The following is a 21,903-nucleotide window of genomic DNA, read 5'->3' on the forward strand; positions in this document are numbered from 1 at the left end:
AGCCAGGTGCAAGTGGAGGAGTTGGGAATCAAACCCGGTTCTCCCAGATTAGAGTCCGCACACTTAACCACTACACCAAACTGGCTCATTGAATGGGTTTCAGACTGTTAATCTTAAACTGATTAATTTTATTTATTTATTTATTTGTTTGTTTGATTTTTATCCCGCCCTCCCGCCGAAGCGGCTCAGGGCGGCTTACAACAATAAAACCAGCAAACAATATCACTAAAACAATCTATACAATGCATTAAAATTGAATTTTACATACAGTACAACATTTTCACGGCGGCAGCCATAAAGTGCTTCCATGCTTAGTCTTGGTTGTTAAATGCTTGGTGGAATAACTCCGTCTTCACCGCTTTCCGGAACTGGCAGAGATCCCGGAGGGCACGGATCTCATGGGGGAGCTGGTTCCATAATATTGGAGCTACCAAGGAGAACGCCCTAGTTCTAGTCGATGTTAATTTGGCATCCCTAGGGCCGGGGGGGGACCAAACGATCCTGTGACTCGGATCTCAGTGCTCTTGGTTTTGTGTAGTGGTTAAGTGTGCAGACTCTAATCTGGTTTTGTGTAGTGGTTAAGTGTGCAGACTCTAATCTGGGAGAACCGGGTTTGTTTCCCCACTCCTCCACTTGCATCTGCTGGATGACCTTGGGTAAGCCATAGTTCTGTCAGAGCTGTTCTCTCAAGGATAGTTCTGGAAAGAGCTCTCTCAGCCCCACCTACCTCACAGGGTATCTGTCATGGGGGGGGGGAAGGAAAAGGAGTTCGTAAGCCGCTCTGAGACTCCAAGTGAAGGGTGGGGAATAAATCCAATCTCCTTCTCCTCCTCCTCCTGATTAATTGGGAAAGACTGCTAAAGACAGTTTTCTGGGAGTAAGCCTCATTAAATAAAGTAGGGGCCGTGGTGGATCAGAGTTTAAGATGCTGAAGTTGCAGACCAGGAGGTCTGTAGCTCAGCAGTTCGAGACCCGAGTGCCACGTGACAGAGCGAGCTCCCGTCTCTGGCCCCAGCTCCTGCCAACCCAGCAGTTTGAAAGCAAGAAATTGCAAGAAGGTAAATAGGTACCGCTTCGGTGGGAAGGTAACAGTGTTCCGTGCACTGTGGCGTTTAGTCATGCTGGTCACATGACCACAGAGAAGCCTTTAGACAGCGCTGGCTCTTCAGCTTGGAAATGGAGATGAGCACCGCCCCCTAGAGTCGGATTCGACTAGCTTTTGAGCAAGGGAAACCTTTAATATCAGATTAGGCCTACTTAGGTCCTGTTCACACTAGGGGTTTTGGGCCGGGAGCGGGACGGATCGGGGGCGGAGCAAACGGGCGCGATCCCACGGCGACATCTGGGAAGCGTTGCCTGCCTGTCCCCGATCTGTCCTTTCCGCCCGAAAACCCGCACTATGAAGAACCACCTACCTGGGTGGTTCTTCTGCTTGAAGCGGCGCAAGCCGGGCTGTCAGATCGCCGGCGTGTCTTTGCGCCGGCTCATCCCCGGCTCCTAGCTGAACTGCGCATGCTCCGACATGCGCAGTTCGCCAGGCTTCCCGTCTGAACTGTGTTTTCTCCCCGGCATCTGATCGTGCCGGGGAGAAAAGGCGCCGCGGCCCAGGGGATCGTGGGATCCCGCCGTGGCGTCTCAACTTTGGCGTCTCAACTTTTAAAAGCCGCGCTTTGAGCGACTTATCCCCTGCCGTGTGGCAGGGGCCTTAGGCTTGCTTCCTGTGTGCCCCATGTTCAACTTCCCTGGATAAAACATCCTCTGAATCTGCTGTCTGCTGCCTTCTGTATCTGTTTCAGTGGGCTCAGCCTCCCCCGATTCTGTAGCCCATGTAGGGGAAATACTCCATCTGAATGGGCTGCTTGGAGTTCAGCCTCACTGCCACAAAACCATGAAACGGAGTTGGATCCTCCTGTTACTAAGTCACCAAAGGCATTAAGAGCCATTTGATATACTTTAGAACTATGCCTGACAAGGAGCTGCAGTCAAAAACCTGCTTCCCGGTGAACATAAAGCTATAATACGAATGTTTACAGATGTACTTTTGTCATATTCCTGCTTTATGGGTTTTGGTGCACATTTATCTTAAGTGGATACCTGACAAGCTTAAGGTACACAGTTGCTTTAAAAATATCCGTAGCAGCACGCAGCCCATTAAAAACACAAAACAAAAACAAAAAAACAAAAAAAATGCAGCTGAAGTCTGAGCTCCGTTCTGCTTTTATAACAGAAAAGTGGGTATGAGTTTCTATTTGTATGATTGAGTATGAGTATTAATATGTTTTTCTAGGCATATAACTGAGTATTATTGCTAGTATAACTATAACTAAGTGTGTCAGAGAATATAATTAGAACTGACTGTGCTTGAGAATATGAAGCGTAATTGAGTGCAAATGGCTATAAAAGAGTATGTGGGTAAATTAGAATGAAGTTTTTAGTTTCTGTGAGTTTAATTGGTTGTGTAACAGCTGATTTGCATGGGCTAAAGACTCCCCCAAGTAATTCTCATGACTGGATTTCTCACATTGTGTAATCTGAACGGAAGGGCCATTGGTGTTTCTTTTTTGGTTTCCTATGTGGTCATTGTCATTGGCTCACTGCATTTTTCGTGCCACAAAAGATTAAGATACAGACGGTGACGTCTTAGATTTTGAATGACTAATGTGATTTTCAAAAACCCTGATCACTTCTCTTACAATGCGTCAAAATTTAAATGATTCTCAAGAAATTCAGTATTTCTCTTCTGCTCTCTATGCCATTTTTATATTCATAGCCAGTTGATACAACAATTACATTGAAGAATGGATTCATTTTAGAAGGAGAAACTGGGGATGGAGAAAGAGAAGCTGGTGTGAAGCTAAATGTATAGATTTGTTTCTCACCAGAGGTCATTTCGGGGGGGATCGCGGGGGATCGCAGTTCCCCCGGGTGAGGTACGGGGGGTGGGGCACATGATGAAGCCCCGCCCCCTGCTTCTGGCCGCCTCACTTCCGGCCCTCATTCAGCCAGGAGGAGGCAGGAGAAGAGGGAGGGTAAGTTGCTTCTTCCCCACCTCTCCCCACCCCTGCCTGCCTGGGGCCAGGGAGGGCCTTCGCGGGGCTTCCTTGCACTCCCGCCGGCCTTGCAGGTCCACCGCCGGGCATATGCTAATGAGTTATGCTAATGAGTTTCCCTAGCTCTTTTTCTACGAAACGACCCCTGTTTCTCACAGGGGAGAAATAAATAGATTCAAAATGGGGATCTTCACATGGAACCAGAATGCTTCGTGCAGTTCAGCCTCATGGCTTATGGCACAGTGTCTATACCCTGAGGGATGAAGTTTGTTAGGGAGACCTGCATTCTTATCTGCTTCTACAATATCCACAATATTTACACTTTCAGGAGGGCAGCCATGTTGGTCTGCAGTAGAAGAGCTAGATTTGAGTCCAGTTGCACCTTAGCGGCCAACAAGGTAGAAGCTTTTAGATCTGATGAAGGGAGCTTTAACTCTTGAAAACGTATACCCTGGAAATCTTGCTGGTCTCTAAGGTGCTACTAAACTGCTACTGGATTCAAATCTAACAATATTTACAGGTAAATAGTCCGTCCCCCCCGCAGGAAAAGGGTTAAAGAGCTTGCTGGGGTATTTTTCGGAGGGGAAATGACGAGGGTTGAAAGGGTTAAAGAAGAAGATATTGGATTTATACCCCGCCCTTCACTACCCGAGGGAAACTCAGAGTGGCTTACAATCTCCTTCCCCTTCCCCTCCCCACAACAGACACCCTGTGAAGTAGGTGGGGCTGAGAGAGCTCTCTTGAGAACTGCTCTTTCCAGAACAGCTCTGAGGCGTGTCTCATAGTCCCCCTTTCAAATAATGCAGGTATACTTGGTAAAAAATATTTTTTTTAATGATCACCACCCTGGTTTTGTCTGTTCTAGGTAATCCCAGGTAGACTCTCAGTCAGAAATGTCGCTTTCTCCAGTCCCTCAAAGAGCTTTCTTATATCTCTATTTTATTCATAAAGCATTTAGAGGATGGGAGTGGTACATGCTAAAATGACTGTTACATTTATGAGATTCAGGTAGGGTAGCCGTGTTGGTCTGAAGCAGCAGAACAAAGTTTGAGTCCAGTGGCACCTTTAAGACCAACAAAGTTTTATTCATGCAGTAAGCTTTCATGAGCAAGCACACTTCCTCAGATACAGTGAACCAGAATTTCCTCAACCATTACATTTAGGTGGTGTGTGTTTGTGGGGGGGGGGTGTTGCCAGGAAGATCCAATTGGAGTCAAGACAGGAAGGTCCAATTAGAGTCAAGACAGAGACAGAAACAAAAATGGAAATTATCTCTCCATATGTATAGGTAGAGGGTGAGCAGTAAAGTATCATACAGCATAATGAAGATGTTTAACAGATTCAAGGATCAAACAGGAATAATAAACTTAGTTCAGATGGTTACAGTTATTGTTCACTTTCACTGAAAGAAGTAATGCAGAGCAATGCTTACAGTTGGGATGTATACAGAACGTTGTCACCATGTGGGGAAGATCAGCCACTGTCTTGCCCACCTTTTCCTGCCACCACTCCAAGTAAAACTTCAACACCCCCCCCTCTCTCTCATGGGTTACCTGATGCCAGCACCACAGGGGTATATAACTTCAGCATATCGTAGTCAAGGCAGGTGGGTAAGGAAGTGTGTAGACTCTCTCTAATTAAACAAGGTACAAATTCAGGGTACACAAGAAAGATCTAGGTGTACTAAGCAAAACAAACAAAATGAGGGTTACTAACTGGGGACTTAGAATCCATGGCATATCTGGTCTTTGTTGCTTGCATGATCCCCCCCCCCCCCCCCAACACCCCCCAACATCTTTAGCATAATTCCTCTCTGTCATCATTCATGGCCAATTTACCCAGGTGAATCAGCCCCCAACAGCTCCCCCAGTGAATGAAACCAAACAAAGGAACAGTTTTCCTTTTCAGACTCCTCCCCATGTGGACTCCAGGGCCCATAGCCAATCTTGATGCCAGGTCCTGGGGCTCAAGCCCCACCAGAACATGGACCCTCCAATCAAGAGGTGTTAACACATCAAAGAGACGGTGAGTTTTCCTTGTTGGCCATAAAGGATGCCCTCTAACTGGAGAAGAGCACCTTCCCCACATCCTCCTGGTCACAGAGATGCAAGTGGGCACTTCTGTCACCATCACTGATAAGATGAGAGCCAGTTTGGTGTAGTGGTTAAGTGCGCGGACTGTAATCTGGGAGAACCGGGTTTGATTCCCCACTCCTCCACTTGCACCTTGGGCAAGCCATAGTTCTGATAAGACCTGTCCTTGAAAAAAGAGCAGTTTCTGTCAAGAGCTCTCTCAGCCCCACCTGCCTCACAGGGTGTCTGTTGTGGGGAGGGGAAAGGAGTTTGTAAGCCGCTCTGAGACACCTTTGGGTAGTGAAGGGCGGAGTATAAATCCAATCTCTTCTCTCTCTTCTCTCTTCTCTTCTAAGTTTATTGCGGTCAAAGACCATAATACAACCAATACAGTTAATATAACTGCTATCAAAGCAATGATAAAATAATATGTCTTGTATGACAATATAAATTATAAACATTAAAATATTAAAATATTTTCAAATGCCAATACAGATGAAGTAAAAATTAAATTTAACCGGTTAATTATGGTCCCTCCACTTTCTCCTGATACAATAGGCTAACCAGCCAAATTTAGTCACCATACGAGTAATATTCACACCATTACTGTAACAGCATCTCTTGCTCCCCCTGCCTCTCATCCACAACTGGATTTGAAGCACATATACGTGGAGGTGAATCTCATTTATTTTGGTGAAACTTATCTGTATATTTCAGATCACTCCCCTCCAAAAAAAACCACAACCCCATGCAGGAGATGCATGAATAGACTTCTGAGTTTTTAAAAAATAATTGAATAACATTGGAGATGTTGCTCAGGAGTGAATGTTGCTTCCATTCTGAGCCCTTGCTCCTCCTTGCCTCTCAAGTGGCAGCAATCCGTTTTGGGGCTTGTATAAAACATCATCGTCTGGGTTTGCTCTCCCTTGCAATGAGACAGAAAGGAGGATCGCCCCTGCAGAAGCAACCCAAGTGTGTGTATGTGGGGGAAACGGCTTACAATAGTTACTCCAGTGCTAGACTAGATGTTTTCTAGATATGCCATCGGAAAAAAGAGGGGGTTGTCTTATATTCACATGCAAGTTATAGATATATTCAGTAGGCAAAAATAAAATAAAATGGGGGTATAACTTTTTGATGTCAGGTTCTTGAACAGGCGGACACTCAACAGCACTCACTGATTAGTGATTTGTTTATTGAGAAAAGTACAGGGTTCAAGCTAAGACTACTTGTGTCAGGACTGGCTCTAGAGGCGCCAATCCTGATCTTATGCATGATTCAAGTGACCCATCCAATCATTCTGTGCCAGCAGCCCGTCTAAATTCCCTGTGTACCGTTAGACCTCCTACCCCCACCTACATTTCCCAGTTAGCTTATCTAGGCCGCAGCAAGGGGGTGTGGCGTCGAAGCGCTGGTGCATGGACGCCTAAATCCGTCACTCCGTTTCCACCCCACCCGATCGACCATACGAATGACTTAATTCACAAAAATAATAGTCTCCTGCAATACATATCGAAGGACTCTGCACTCCGGTCTACTTTGCGCCGCAAAAGGTGAGCAAAAAAGCGTTTTTAAAGTAAAAAAAAAAAATCTAGGCCGCAGCAAGCAAAGACAGACAGCCAAGGTTGTTGACAAAATTCTCCTCCCCCCCCCGGGGAGGCATCTCGGAAAGCAGTTACCAGGCAGCAGAGCAAAGCGCCAACTCACACACACCTACAGCACCCCCCCTTTATGCCCCATTACAGAAGATACAGATGAGACATGGCAAACGAGGCCCCGAGTTTGACATTAACAAATTTAGAGTCCAGTGGCTGTACTGCTTCAGACCAACACGGCTGACCACCTGGATCTATCTTTTTGATGGGGTGTCCTCTTTCAAGCAAATACAGGTCGCAAAGAGAAAGGCTCTAATACAGCCAGTTCCTCCTCTACCGATTTTCTTTTAGGACCTCACTTTTCACATTGAGGAGCATTAAAAAATTGATTACCCCTAGGATTGCCAACCTCCAGGTGGGGCCTGGAGGTCCCCCAGAATTAGAATTAGGTCTCCAGACTAGAGAGAAGAGTTCCCCTGGAGGAGATGGAAGCTCCAGAGGGGATGCTCCGTGGCCTCACATCTCTGCTGAGCTCCCTCCTCTCCCCAAACTCCACCCTTCCCAGGCTGTGTCCTCAAATCTCCAGGAATTTCCCAACCCGGAGTTGGCAACCCTAATTACCCCCTCCCTGCAGTCTGAAGAGGTATAGACTATTCTACCACTTCAGCCTTTCACCTCTTAATTCTGCAGCTTGTGTTGAACAAGGCGGGATCCTCCCTAGGCAATTATGGGGCTTCCCTGCAGTAAAAAAAAAAAAATGCTTCTGATCATGGTTTGCCTGGGTTTTGCTTAACTGGAGGGGAGCAGGTGGCCATTGCCCCAGCCGAAACTTAATTTCCCAAGGGCTGAGTAGTGTGCAAATACAATGTCAGCCTAAATCCTGTGCGTTCTGAGTCACTTTGCCTTTCTGTAAAGTCCCTTTGCTGGAACGGAAAAGAAGAGAAGAATACAGCAGAGGGGGTAATTTTATTGGCAGACTTCTGTGGACATGAAAGCAGAAAGCAGACATCCTGGCAGAGAGCACTCTGCAGTTTGATTGGCAGGGAAGCAGTGGTGTAGCCGCGTCAGACAATGGGTCGTGTCTATGAAGCCGTCAGCCCGCAAGATTATCTGCAGATACCGGATCGTAATGTGTAGAACTTCTTTTTGTGGAGGTTTCTCTCTCTGCTCGTTTTCTCTAAATAATGTCCCTGTATCGCCACCTGCTAAACTATTACGACTGTTTTAATGCAGTTCCTAGACTATCTCTTTAAGACATCAGAGAATCAGGGTTAGTAGACACCCCCTCCTGCTGCCCCTTAACTCCTGCAAGGTGAACTTTTTAACATGTTTGTCCCACTAGCATTGAATGATGAATATTGGGACTTTGGATACTAGGATGTTAGAAGCATGGAAAAGAAAGGCCCTAGATAACAGAAGAAGTAAGTCCACTTCAGGTGTTTGCAGGGCATTGATGGAATGTGCCTATGGGGTAGGAGAGACTAGCAGGATCACAGTGGCGTCCTGTGTCCCGATCGACATGCATTCACTGGAATAAAAAGAGCCAGTTTGTGTACAGACGTGTGCAACACTTTCCTCATGATCAGGAACCATGGTTTTCCCCCAAAATACCTGATAGTGTGTAACAATTCACACCTATTCTCAGTCTGTGAGTATCTGAAGAAGAATACAGAACAGCAGAAATATGGACCTAAAGATCTTCCTGTAGCAAATCTTACTGTAGTGCAGCCATTGCCGTACTGGATAAATCAAGACTGTAACTGCTTCTTTTTCTTCATTCTTCTAACGGCAGTCTTTTTTCCTTTTTTTATTTTAAGTATGAGTAGTGTAGATAGGTGGGCTTTTTCTTCTATGAAACTTGTCTTCATGTTATGGGCAAAGAAAAGATCACTAAAAATTACGTATGGGATGGAGAAAGTGGAAAGTAGAAAGAACTTTCCCCCCTTCTCCCATAATACTAGAACTTGGACATCAGTTGCTGATGCGTAGTAGGTTCAGGATGGATAAAAGGAAGTACTTTTTTTTACTCAATGAGAAACTGAATTGTGGAATTGATTGGCAGTGGATGTAGTGATGGCAACAAACATAGATGTCTTTAAAAAGGTATCAGACAGATTCATGGAGGAGAGGTCCATCAATGAATATGAGCCGTGGTGACTAAAGGGAACCTCTGTATACAAAAGCAGCAAACCTCTGAAAACCAGTGCTGGGAGGGAACATCAAGGGAAGGGTTTGACTTCTGTTCTCTATTTGTTGGGCCTCCAGGGCAACTAGTTGGCTGCTCTGTGAAACAGGCTGCTGTACTAGATGGACCACTGCTCTGATCCATCAGGGCTCTTTCCCCATTCCAGTGAGTCAGGCCGTTGGTTTATCTAGCCCAGTCCTATTTGTTTTGACTGGCATCAGTCCTCCGTGGTCTCAAGCAGAGATCCTCCCCAGCATTGCTAATTCACAGCCTTTTTAACGGGAGATGGTGGGCAGCAAACTGAGAACTTTCTTCATGTGATGCCTGCCTTCTAGCACAGAGCTATGGTACCTGTTCCTTCAGATCATTGTGTTTGTTATTTCATTGTGAAATAAGAAGCGTCGGAAAAACGTCTTGTGGAATCTGGCGCAGGGGCTAGAAACAGCTGCCAGGTTGTTCATAAATCAAAGGGAACATGGATCAATAGCATGCTTCCCTGTAAGGAAAACAGCCCAAGGAAATCCATTTGCATTGTTCTTTATGTTGGAGTCTTGAAAAGAATGTGCAGAAATAAAAGGAAGGTCAATACGATTTCCAATTCCTTGCCTTCCTAACATTATTATGGCCACCATATGTGAAAGCCAAAACCAATACTTGATGAAAACTTTTATGTTCTTCATGCTGGCTCCATTGAAAACAGTCTGGAAAATGTGACAGATTTCCAATTTATTTAGAAAATGTATAGTCCAGTACTCCAGAGACTTGCTTAAGTTAGCTAACAATAAAAAAGTAAAGCAATTAAAAAGCAAAATGAATGTAACATCTCAATGGAAACATACCCCATCAGCAATCGTATACCCTAACACTCATAAAACCAACAGCAGTACAAAAACCATGTAAGATTAAATATCAAATATCAAACCAAGTCAATTAAATATCAAATAAATTCAAACAGTCCATAAAATGAGACACAAATACTAAAACAGGCCACTGAAAGATGGGACTAAGCTTCAAGCCTGGTCAAACAAATGTTTGCAGGGAAAGCACCGGATGGGCCTGGAAGCATTCCATCAAAAAGGCCCCATCTCTAGTTGCCTCCTGCTTTGACCTCTGCAGAGGCAGGCACAGACAGTAGCACTTGAGATGAGGGTCTTGATGGAAGAGCAGGACAGTGCGGGCAGATGTGTTCCTTAAGATCCCTTCTCCGCAAGCTGTGATAGGGCTTTAGAGGTCAGCCCCACACTTTGAATTGCGAAATGTACCCACAGGGCTTTTGTGAGTTGCTAGCCACCGGGAATCTCAGTTGTTTCCAGGTTATTTTCTGTGCTAAATTCAAGGCAGTGTTTCTTTTAAGCTTTAAACTCCTATACATCTTGGGCTCAGGTTATCTGAAGATGTACCTGCTTCCATATAGATCTTGGAGTTGAGATCAACAGCAGGAGAGATATTTCTCCAGGATCTTCACAATCTGAAGCGTGACAAGAAACTGGGCTGCTTGGTTGGTGACTTCTGAACTGAGGAACTCCTTCCTCAGAAGGGCCCAACAAACATTTTCAGCTGAGACCTTTCGGCATCTTGTGAAAATTCATTTCTTCCACATGGATGAAAGGGGGTCAAGTCTCTCTTTGAACAGACTTTAGTCATGATAATATGAGAGAATCTTGTTGCTTCTACTGTCTGCACACACCCCTCCCCATGAGAAATGAATGGACCAAAGGCCAGCTCCTTGTCCTATGTATCATTTGTCAAGACATTAAGGGAGAGACAGGTTGTTGTTTTATATCACACAGGGCTTTTCCAGTATTCAGGAGCAGTGTGAGTCTCTCTCACCATTTCTCTGTTTGGCAAGCTCAGTTGACTTGGGGGAAGGGAAAAGTGCTGGCAAATCATACCTGACTAATGGCGACCCCGTGGGGTTTTCAAGGCAAGAGACGTTCAGAGGTGGTTTGCCATTGCCTGCCTCCACGTCATGATGCTGGTGTTCCTTGGAAATCTCCCATCCATATACTAGCCAGGGGCTACTCTGCTTAGCTTCTGAGATATGACGAGATTGGAGTAGCCTGGGCAATGCAGTTCAGGGCTGGATAGCCCGTTCACACAAATCTCTGTTTTTCAGAGGTACCCCAGAGTGCCACCCCCAAATAGATAAAGTACTTAACAGTTAAAAAAGGTGGATCAAGATGGGTAGCCATGTTAGTTCGTCTGTAGCCATGGCAAAGGATGAGATGGTTAGACAGTATTATCGAGGCAACGAACATGGAATTAAGCAAACTCCAGAGCACAACAGAAGACAGGAGGGCCTGGTGTGATGTGGTCCATGGGGTCGCGAAGAGTCGGACTCGACTTTGCGACTAAACAACAACAGCCATAGAAAAGAGCAAGAGACTGGTAGCACCTTAAAGTCTAACATTTGTGGCAAGATATTCCTGAAGTGAGCAGTGACTCACAAAAGCTCATACCCTGCTACAAATTTTGTTAGCCTTTAAGGTGCCACTGGACCCTTGCTCTTTTCTATGACAAAACAGAGGACTGCACCAAGAAAGGAGCAAAAAATAAGAGACAATTGGTGTGATGGGGAGAATTAATTTTAATTCACTCTGAGAACCCTCTCTGTTTTGCACATGCTTCACTGGGGGATCTGTAAATTATTGTTGTGTGGACTTCTCACAGCAACAGATCTCAGGGGTCTCAGAGTGAATTAAAATTAATTCTCTCACTGCATCAGTTGTCTCTTGGTTTTTGCTAACATGCTTACATGCAGTCCAGAAAGGTGAACTATAGCTCAGATATGAAATAGGAGATAAATGTGTAAGTATCTCCCTAGAAATTAGAGGCTAGAAAGTTATGAGGTATATTATGATCCTGCATCTGAAATTTACTTCATACATTCTGCAAAACACAAAGGGACCTTGAAGCACTTTGAAACATGATGCATTCACATTTTAGGATCCAGAGACATGGTGTAAGTGTTCCCTCATAACAGTACCAGCATAGAGCAAAGTTAAGCTATAATGTATGTTGGTTAGAATGAGTAATTCTACCTTGCAAGGTTTTTTTAAAGCCAAGAGCATAGGCATAAAGGTTGAAGCTAGGAATTCTCTTGCTTCTTTAGGCTTAGGTTGGGAGAAAGAGCACTTGCAGTATCAGCTAGCAGCGTGGATTTATTCATACAGATCGCATGCTTCATTTGCTGGTATATCTGTCTATATTCTGGAATATAACAAATTGTTTTATGTTAACAGAACTTTGTAAAACTAAACTTTCAGTGAATCAGCAAGGGACTAGGATGTATTATGTGTTGCTTTCTGTACCTCACTTTTCTGAAATAAAAGTGTACTGAAGTGGATCCCAAAAGTTCAGCATTTGTCAAGGTCCTGTAACACGGACAAGCTCTATGCTAGTCAATGAGTCAAGCTCTACCCTGGTCACCAAGGGCTTTTATGAGGATACTTAGGTTATTATGTGGTATCACAGCCGAAGCCACTTAGCCGTATATGATATGTGTTGCTGAAAGGCCACCATTATGGTAAAACTTGCCTTCGAGTAACTACGTGCAAGAGGAGTCAGACAGGTTATAAGCCAGGAGACAGTAGAAAGCCATTTACTGCAAGTGCAAGCGCCTTGGAAACAAGCAGAGAAAGAGTCAGTATTGCTACCTGGAATAACCAAATGCAAGACAGCTTTTCCTTCTGACTGAAACAGCTGTTAGTGGTACAGCTGAGCACCTGTAATGTGTAAATATCCTTAATTGGCTCTAGAAACTTGTGAAGGAAAACAGAGAAAGGACTTAAAAAGGAACAATGGGGGGGGGAGAAAAAAGGGGCACTCTTCATTTAGAGCAGATTAAGACACGGGTGGGAGGAAAACAGGCCCCCCGGGACTTGCCGACTTCTTCTGATTCTCAGTAGAGAAGTTCCATCGGAGGAGAAGCCTCCTATGCTTCTGCCTCCAGCACTGTGGACAGCTCCTTCGCATAGAAATAGGGCAGGGCTTCTGAGGTGTGCATCAGCTTGCCAAGGCACACAACTACAGGGGGGGGGGGGAATTACACCACATGTCAGCCTTTACAATATAGGCATGTGTTATTTAACAAGAATTATCCTGGTGTAGGGGAAAAAAGTAATAAATGAAACTGCCCCATACTGATTCTACCAAGGTTAGTATTGTCAGCTGTGACTCGGAGCAGCTCTCCGGCAGCTCTCCGGAATCTCAGGCCGAGGTCTTTCACTTCACCTTCTGCCTGGTCCTTTTAACTGGAGATGCTGGGGTTGAACCTGGGGACCTTTTATGTGCAAAACAGATGCCCTCCCATTGAGCCACAGCCCCTCCCTAAATCTCTGAAGTAGTCCTTTTAGGTAGCTAGATCTTTCTGGGATAAACCCTTAACATTTGTGGGTTATTGTCAGGAAGCACTTCTCCTCAGCTCCGCCCTGCCTTGGAATGTAGGCCCATCTACAGCCGTTTTCGCTTCCTTCCTTCTTTGGCACCAGCCTCCCAGTAACTTTATCAACAGGAAGCAGGATCAGATGACAGCAAGGTTGGTTAACACCTCTAGTTTTGCTTTTTTAAAAGCATGCTGGTGCTTTCATCAGTTCCTTGCCTGGCTCGATCCTCCCTGAACCCCCTTGTCTCTTTTACATCCCATATGGTGCGCTTCTGGCCTGTAGTCTCTTAACTGTTCCATTTACCCAGTTACACTGCTATATTCTGGTTTCCCCCTGACAATTATATCAGTGTAGTCTGCCATCCCCAAGCAGATGTGCACTGAGTGCAAGACAGCTTGTGTCTTCCTACCCCAGTCATGTGCGTAAATGTGGGACTTCCTGGCGGGGGTGAGACTGTTACCATCAAAGGCCGAGCTGTTGTCATCTGTTCTGCCCTTTCCTTCCAGCCCCTTAAAGTATAAATGGAACAGCCCCCTGGAAATAAGGAAAGACATGACAGCTACTGTGGTGTATTAGTTAAGAGTGTTAGACTTCGATCTGGGAGACCTGGGTTCAAAACCCCACTCTGGTATGGAAGCTTGCTGGGTGATCTTGGGCCAGTAACATACTCTTGTCATAACCTACCTTGTAGGGTTGTTGTGAGGGTGAAATGAAAAATGGAAAAACGTTGTAAGGCACTTTGGGGTGGGGAACATGAGATATTTTTAAAATTTGTTTTATTGATTTATATAATTCACTTGTACCCCGCCTTTCTCCCCAATGAGGACCCAAAGCAGCTTATATCATTCTCTTCTCTTCCATTTTATCGTCACAGCAACCCTGTGAGGTAGGTTAAGGTGAGGGAGTGTGACTGGCCCAAGGTCACCCAGTGAGCTTCCATGGCACAAGTGCCGATTCAAATCTGGGTCTTCCAGATACCAGTCTGATGCTCTTAAGCACTATCAAGTAAATAAATAAACTTCCTCCCGGAAAGAATAAAAGAAGTGAATCTATCCCCTGCCTGGTGAGAGACAGTTTCCACCAAGGGCAGAGCTGTTACCACCTCCTCTTGTCCATTTCCCACCCTGTAGTTTAGTCAGGTAGATTTGACATTAGGGAATTTGATGCTTTTTTCTGGGTTTATTATGTATTTCTTTTTTTGACATTGTAAGCCATTTTAAGTCTTCATTGAGTGGAGAAAAGCAGGTGAAAAGCACCTAAAATAAAGATGAATAACCATCATTCCATATTCACTTCTTGGCCACGGTGATATTGACATGAGTGTGTTTGTGTGTGTGCGCATGGAAGCTGTTTGCTGCAAAGTATGGGGGAAACATTGCTTATGGCGAACATGATTGCTTTCCTGTGGCCTGCCAGTCTAAACAATCTTCATTCTTTGCTATGCTATTTGCTAAAATTCTGCGTATATTGTTGGGACTGTAATGTTTCAAGATTTATTTCACACACACATCACCTTTAGGGAGTAATCAAGAGCTACTGTCCTAGGCCTTTCCAAGAACAGTAACAAAGCCGCAGTGGGAGAGAGATTCATCATACTTTTCAAATATGAAATATGAAAATAAACTTTCAGTCCTGGCACTTGAAATTTGATTATTGTAATCATTGTTGAGTTGTGGATTCAGAATAAAATGCAAACCGGTCCTGGCTTGGTCAGCCATGGAAATGCAAAAAGCGGCATTTGTCAAACTGGTCACCTGAAATCAGATTTCCATTTTGCTTTGGCATTAACCTTTTGTCTTTCGATCAGAAGCAGCAAAGAAATTGAATTGTCAGAGAGAGCTCCCCCCCCCTCCTTTTCCAATACAGTCTGTTCTTTTCCACGTCGGAGTTTACCTCTTTTTGACGTGGGTGTAATTCCCAGTCTTTGCAAGAGAAAGCTGACGTGTGGACTTGTTCATTGTAAAATGGAGTGCTCAGCTGCAACAGTTTTAATCCAAATTGTCTATTAAGCTTTTACAGGGAGCCTGCTGGGAGAGGCTGAGTTGCCGTACCGGCACTTTCCCCTCTGCACCTGCTCTTTTCAGTGCACCGGTTTTCTTCTTTTTTGCGGTGAAAAGCATGCATCAGACATGCCACAAGTGTGACACCCCCCCCTCGTGATTACATTTTGATGCTTATTTCCAAGCCACTGTTTTGAAAAATGGTGAGGGCAGGAGTAGGAGCCCAGAGAATGTCAACTGGAAAGTCTCACACAAGGCATTTCCTCTTCCTTCCACACTAGTAAATCTGAGGTGGCTGTTCTTAACTTGTTTTAATGTATCCCCATAAAAAACTATGGTAGGGATAGGAGCATTCGGTTGATAGGAGGTGTCAAGGACAGGCTTCCTGGATGGGCTTCCTAGATGTTCCTACAAGCATGGACGGCTTCAAAAGGGAATTAGATAAGCATATGAAGCTGAGGTCCATCAGTGGCTATTAGCCTCAAAGTATAGATAGGGACTCTGGGGCAAGTGATGCTCTGTCTTCTTGGTGCTTGTGGGGGGGGGGCAAGGGCGGGAGGGCTTCTAATGTCCTGGCCCCACTGGTGGACCTCCTGATGTCACTGGTATTTCTGGCCACTGTGTGATACAGAGTGTTGGACTGGATGGGCCTTTGGCCTGATCCAACATTGGCGTCTCTTATGTTCTTATGTTGTAATTCCGGACTGGGAAAGGTTGCCATTTTGGAACAAATTCAGGCTTGCAGTTATCCACTTGTCTTGTTGGCTGGGACAGAGTCTTTGTGTAGGTATCATAGTGCTCCCCTGTTCACCCGACAGCACTATGGAAGCTATGCACGTTGCTTTTTATTCCTAATCCACAAAGTACATGTGAACATGTATGACTGTAGACAGATGGCCTTTTCTTTGCTTAAGAATCCACTTTGGAAGGGTTGGGTGTGGGGACATCGTGGGGGGGGGGCACAGCCCGCACGATGATGTTACTTCTGGAGAAAACTTGGAAGTGACGGCAGGTAGCTGTAGGAATCATCATCAGAAATTCTCTGGTAAAACCATTGAGTTTCCAGTGATACCAGGAGCTACACTGGCGCTTCTGAATTTCCCCTGATTTTTCATTTTGTTTTGTTCTTAAATTTCCCCCGTGCTGCTGCTTGGAACAGTGGTGGGGAATGGGAGTTTGGAGCGGAGGGTTCCCTGTCTACAGTGGGGGCTCAGCAGCCCTACTTTGGGAGGAGTTCTTGATAGCAAAGCACTGGGTGGGGGGAATGATGGCCAACCGGGTGCTTGCCCATCAATTCCTCGCTCCAGATTACTTCCCACAGTAGTCCCCCCCAGAGGTTTTCAGTGTGTGTGATGAAGCATGAATTTGGAACAGAGGAAAGGGCTGTGGCTTTGTGGTAAAACATTTGTTCTGCATGTTCCAGGTACAATTCAATTAAAATGATCAGGTAGTCAGCAATGTGAAAGTTCTTTGCCTGTGCCAGTCAAAGTAGATGACACTGACCTTGGTAGACCAGTGGTCTGACCTAGTTTCATGCAACCCTGTGGCACAACACGCAAGGAGAAGATTAAGCTCCACTTTACCAGCACTTCTTTACTTTGAAAAGATAAAAAACTGACAAACTGCAATTTAATTTGGTTGCAAGTTACAATGTGGGTGTCACTGGGAGAGTGGGGGGGGGGAGGTATTTGTGAATTTCCTGCATTTTGCAAACTAGATGACTAGATGACTAGATGACCCTGGGGATCCCTTTATGATTCTGTGATTCTTAATGTATTTCTATTATATTTGTTTTGATTGTACTCCATGTAATATGTCTTCTATCACAACGAGACAACCTACAGTGGAACCGTCTCCCCACATCTGTAGCACATTTCTTTGAAGACTCCCCCAGTCTCAAAAATCCCCATCCTTCTGGTGACAACCCTGTAGCGAGCCACAGTCCATGGTACAAGATGTCCTCAGTTTTAATGATAATGTGCGCCATAATGATGAACGGCTGTGCAACGAGGCATCAGGATTTGACGGTGTTTGTTTGCAAACTCGGGGGGAGTAATTATACTTGGTTGTCTAATAGCTTATCTTATTGATGTTGTGCTGACATGTTTTTAAGCAACACTTGATGATTGCAGACACGTAATGGTACAGATTCCCAGCTCATTAGCAAACTCATGCATTTGATTTGTCTGATTGCTGCAGGTGGAAACAATAGGCGATGCGTACTGTGTGGCAGCCGGGCTCCACCGGCAGAACCTAAATCATGCAAAGCCCATTGCCCTGATGGCCCTGAAGATGATGGAGCTGTCAGAAGAGGTGCTCACACCCGATGGAAGACCTATTAAGGTAACCTTCTTGGCTTTGTATTTCCAGTGGGCAAACTGAACCCGTGCGCTGTACACATTAATCCTTTGATTGGGCAGGTACACTCCTCCATAGCTATAGTGCATGCTCCTGCCATAGCAGTGCCAACTTTGTGGAATAATCTGCCAGAGAAGGTATGTAGGGCCCCACCTCTTCTTATGCTGAAGACCATTTGACATTATTCCCTTTCGGAGGACATTTTGTAAAGTAAGGCTGCTCCAGAGGGTTGTCATTTGGTGTGCTGGACCACTTGGAAAATTCCAGGCAGGCTGTTTGTTTTCTGATTGTAATTGAGTGTGTTTTCAGGGATTTTTACTTAGTAATCTGCTTTAGAGATGGTGATAAAGAGGCACAGAGATGTTAAAATAGATATCTTTTGGTCATCACTGATTTAGTTTTATTAAACATTTCTGTCTCATCTAACAGTGCACTGTGCAGCATATAAAGATCGACAATAAATGCAACAATGGAAGTATTCAAATGTTAAAACACCAATAAATTAGCATAGCACACTAGAAATTCAATTGCCCCAGATAAATACTGTCAGTTATAACGAATTTACAAAGATCCTGCAAAAAAGGACCATTTTGTTGGCTCTCTAGAAGACTGCTAAGGAAGGTGCTCCATGGACTTCAGTCTGTGGTCTTCTCCAGTGCAAATGCTCTGGTTGTCAGGTAGTGAATTCAGGTTACAACTCATGTGCAACACAATTATTGTCTTACCTTATGTAACCAACTTGGGAACACAGAACTACTTGTCATGGGTGGAAAATTCCTGCTAGACTATGCTTTATTTATTCAGTACATTTTTATTCCACCCTGTCTCCAGGAAGCTCAAAGCTGTGGACTTGGTTCTCCTTTCTTGCATGTTATCTTCTCAACAACCCTGCAAGATAGGTTATGGAGCAAAGATGTCACTGGCCCAAGCCCCCCCCCCCCCCGGCTGCCTTTCTTCATCACTAGGGATTCGCACCCAAGTCTCCTCAGCCATAGTCTAACTTGCTAACCACTACACCAGACTGGATCTCAGGGAATGTGATTGAAAATGTCCTCAGTACCTGCCAAACAAGAAGGGAAGTTAGAGCTGTTTACACTACGGTTTGGGAGTAGAGCACATACTTTGCTTGTGGGAAGATTCAGTCTTCTTGCTAAAGGATCTCGGAGAGCAAAGCCAAGAAAGAGTCTTTCTCAATAGTACTGAGCAGCTTGGAATAATGCACCTAAAAGTGCACTCCCTTATAGGATAGCATGGAGTGTAACAACCAATTAATGATTTGATTGTGTCAAAAATGTTGAAGACCCAAAAACCCTCTTTCAAAGTTTAGCAGTCTTCATCTCTGATAGGAATGCTTCATAGAGGACTTAGATATTTAGCATATTACCGTTGTGATATCCTTTTGCTTTAAGATTGTGCTGCACATTATAATTTGGAGGCATGGACTTCACCTTCCCAATGTCACAAAATTCTACCACATCCGAGAGCAAACTTTTGAGCAAAGTCTGTGTTAAAAAACCAGCTTTTTAACAAGTACCTGTGTTGATCCCCTGAGCCGCAAAGCTTAAATCTCAACTAGCAGTTACAACAACACTGTGGTCTGCTGACCTTTCACTCTGCTGCATCTGTAACCTCCTGCTTCCTTTTGGCTACTTGCAGCTGGGATTCCCAGCTTCCCTCTGGGGGCGAGGGATTTCCCAACCCCAGCTGGTGTTTCCCACCACCACTCTGAGCAGCAGCAGGAGAAAATAAAATAAAATAAATGGACATTGGCCAGTGGCAGGACATAACTTCTGGATTTTCCCAGAGTACCCACTGCTAGTGATGGCATACTGTTGGCCAATGGCCACCCCTCCATGTTCTTGCCCCACTGTCTCCCAATACTGCCAAGCCAGGCAACCTTGCCTGAGGCACAAGTAGCAAACAGTGCAATCCTAAGCAAAATTGCACCCTTCTACATCCTTCTAAGAAAACAGAGTTAGAAGGTTGTAACTCCTTTTAGGATTGCACTGTAAGTATGCAAATACTTTTCTTCTCCCTTCGTTTCAGCCCATACCGTGGACTGAAGGATTTTCTTTATATCCACCGATGTTCTGATATTGCTGCTTGCCAGACTGCCAGTTATTTCATTCTCATTTACTTAGGAACATGGCGAAACTGCCCTTAACTGTGTTGGAATTCACTTATCTGTTCAGTGGGCAAACAAACCAGAGACGCACAAGGTTGCCTTGTTTGTGGCCGATTCCACTGAACCCAGGGGAATGTTTTGTAGAGTCTGTACGGGCAGCGCTGAGAAGATCTTGTTTAAAAGCTTGGTTAGGAAGAATTGCTGCTGTTGTCTGCAGGACGATTTATCATTTTTTAATTTAATTGTTTGATTATTTTACATATCTCTGTATTCTGTTAAGGCTTTGGAGCTGAAGACAGATCAATATATATATATTCTTGCAGAGATACAACATTGCTCAGTTCCTGCTTTCCTTTATGATTTTGTTACGTAACAAATTTATGCAATATTTATGCAGCTTTAGAGGAACTGATGCTGGGTGCCAACGTTACTCATTGCCTCTAGCATCCATCTCTGGTTTATTTTATTTGTTTGGTTAATTTCTCTGGCAGCATCTAGTCTATGTAAACAAAGTGATCATCTTTACTACAATGGACTAGACATTATTTTTTTTTTAGCAGTGAGTCCATTACTGACCAAGGCTAAAACAGGGAAACAGATTTCAATCCTGTTTTCCTATTGTTCTTAGTGTTCCCAGTTGCTAATCACGGCAGTTTTTTGTGCTCCTTTCAATAAGCTGGATAATAACACCCCATTTAACAGCAGGGGTTGGCTATCGAGATGTTCCATGAGATATAATAAACAACAGATCATTAAAGTTTAAATTCATTAACAAGCTTGCAGTGCATAGTGTAAAATTATTTTCCACCTCCCCCCTACCCATTTTAATTTGAGTAATGCTCAGTTCAATAAAATGGATGTAATTGCATGATCTTGGCATTAATGGAGCCAACTTCTCCAGGCAGATAACTCTTCATTAGCTCCTATAGAGTCATGAGTGGATACTGAAAATAATCTCTGAATGTGTAGGACTGTATCAGGTATCTTGGATTTAACATATGTGAAGTTGAAACTGTTCTTTCTTTTCCTTAAAGCAGAAACCAGGAGCTTATTTTCCTGGAACTGACAACCTACCCCAAAAAGGATGTAAGACCTCCTACTATAGTAGGAGACCTTCCAGCATCCCACTGCTTTTCCCACTGGTGCTAGGGTAGCCAGATCTGGGTTGGGAAATACCTGGAAATTTTGGGTTGGATCCAGAGGAGGATGGGATATGGGGAGGGGAGGGACTTCTGTGGGTATATTGCCATTTTCTCTTCCAAATTGGCCATTTTCTCCAGGTGAACTGATCTCCGTCACCTGTGGATCAGTTGTAATCTCAGGTGATCTCCAGCCACCACCTGGAGATTGGCAGCCATAACTGGTGCACTGGCATAATTTCCAGTAAAGCCCAGAAGTGACATCGTCACATCACCAGTGCTGCAGGAAGGCTCTGATATCGATGTAAAAACTCTGTGGTAAAAATTGGTACACAAAGTAGGCAATCTCCACTTAGTTTGGAGGGGATTAGCTTGGAGACACAGCGAGAGGCAGGTAACTGAGATCTCCACCTATGTATAGGGGGATTATCCCTGTGAGAACTCTTGAAAATAACCAGGCAGTTACGTACAGGAAAAGGTTTTTATTGGAATAAAACAGAACAGGATAAACAAGGGTGCACACAGCAAATACATACAAGAGCTAACTAGGAAGATGAGGGAGGAAAGGGGAAAGTGTTGTAGGGATGGGTGATAATTACCAGTCTTGAAGAGGTCCGTGGAAGCAGCAAGTCAAAGAGGAAAGTGTTTCGGGAAGTGAGAGAGGACTAACATGCAAGTGGGGGTGTGAGGGGATCCAAGAACACACACACACTGCTGGGGAAGCAGGGTGACATAGTTATAGGGCAAGATGTATCCTGAGGCAGGTTGACTCACTGTGAGAGGACAATGAGCTGATCGCTCTACTGGGGGGGTAGACAAAGAGGTGGGGGAGTTTTGATGGCCCTACAAGCACTAGGCAGGAAGAGTGATGGGGAAAGTGAATGGACTTAACTGTTGATTAATCACTACTTAATCAAGGGTAATGGGTGAAGGGAGAGCCAGGCTTGGGTGATGGAGGGATTAATCTGGGTGAATCAATAAGTCCTGGGCGACC

At 44.7% G+C, this 21,903-nt stretch overlaps 1 protein-coding gene across 1 annotated transcript in view; it reads left to right on the forward strand.

Annotated features, from left to right (window-relative positions):
• Positions 1–21,903, forward strand: part of GUCY1A2 (guanylate cyclase 1, soluble, alpha 2) — a gene marked incomplete at its 5' end in the record, with an annotated part of 237,962 nt that overhangs the window by 128,843 nt on the left and 87,216 nt on the right. Inside the window, one exon of the mRNA XM_015426580.1 lies at positions 17,487–17,630. Within this exon, the coding sequence (XP_015282066.1) occupies positions 17,487–17,630 (144 nt within the window). The remainder of the gene's footprint in view (positions 1–17,486; positions 17,631–21,903) is intronic.

Source organism: Gekko japonicus, unplaced genomic scaffold (assembly GCF_001447785.1).
Source record: "Gekko japonicus isolate JY-2015 unplaced genomic scaffold, Gekko_japonicus_V1.1 scaffold1525, whole genome shotgun sequence".
In the NCBI taxonomy this organism is placed as follows: domain Eukaryota; kingdom Metazoa; phylum Chordata; class Lepidosauria; order Squamata; family Gekkonidae; genus Gekko; species Gekko japonicus.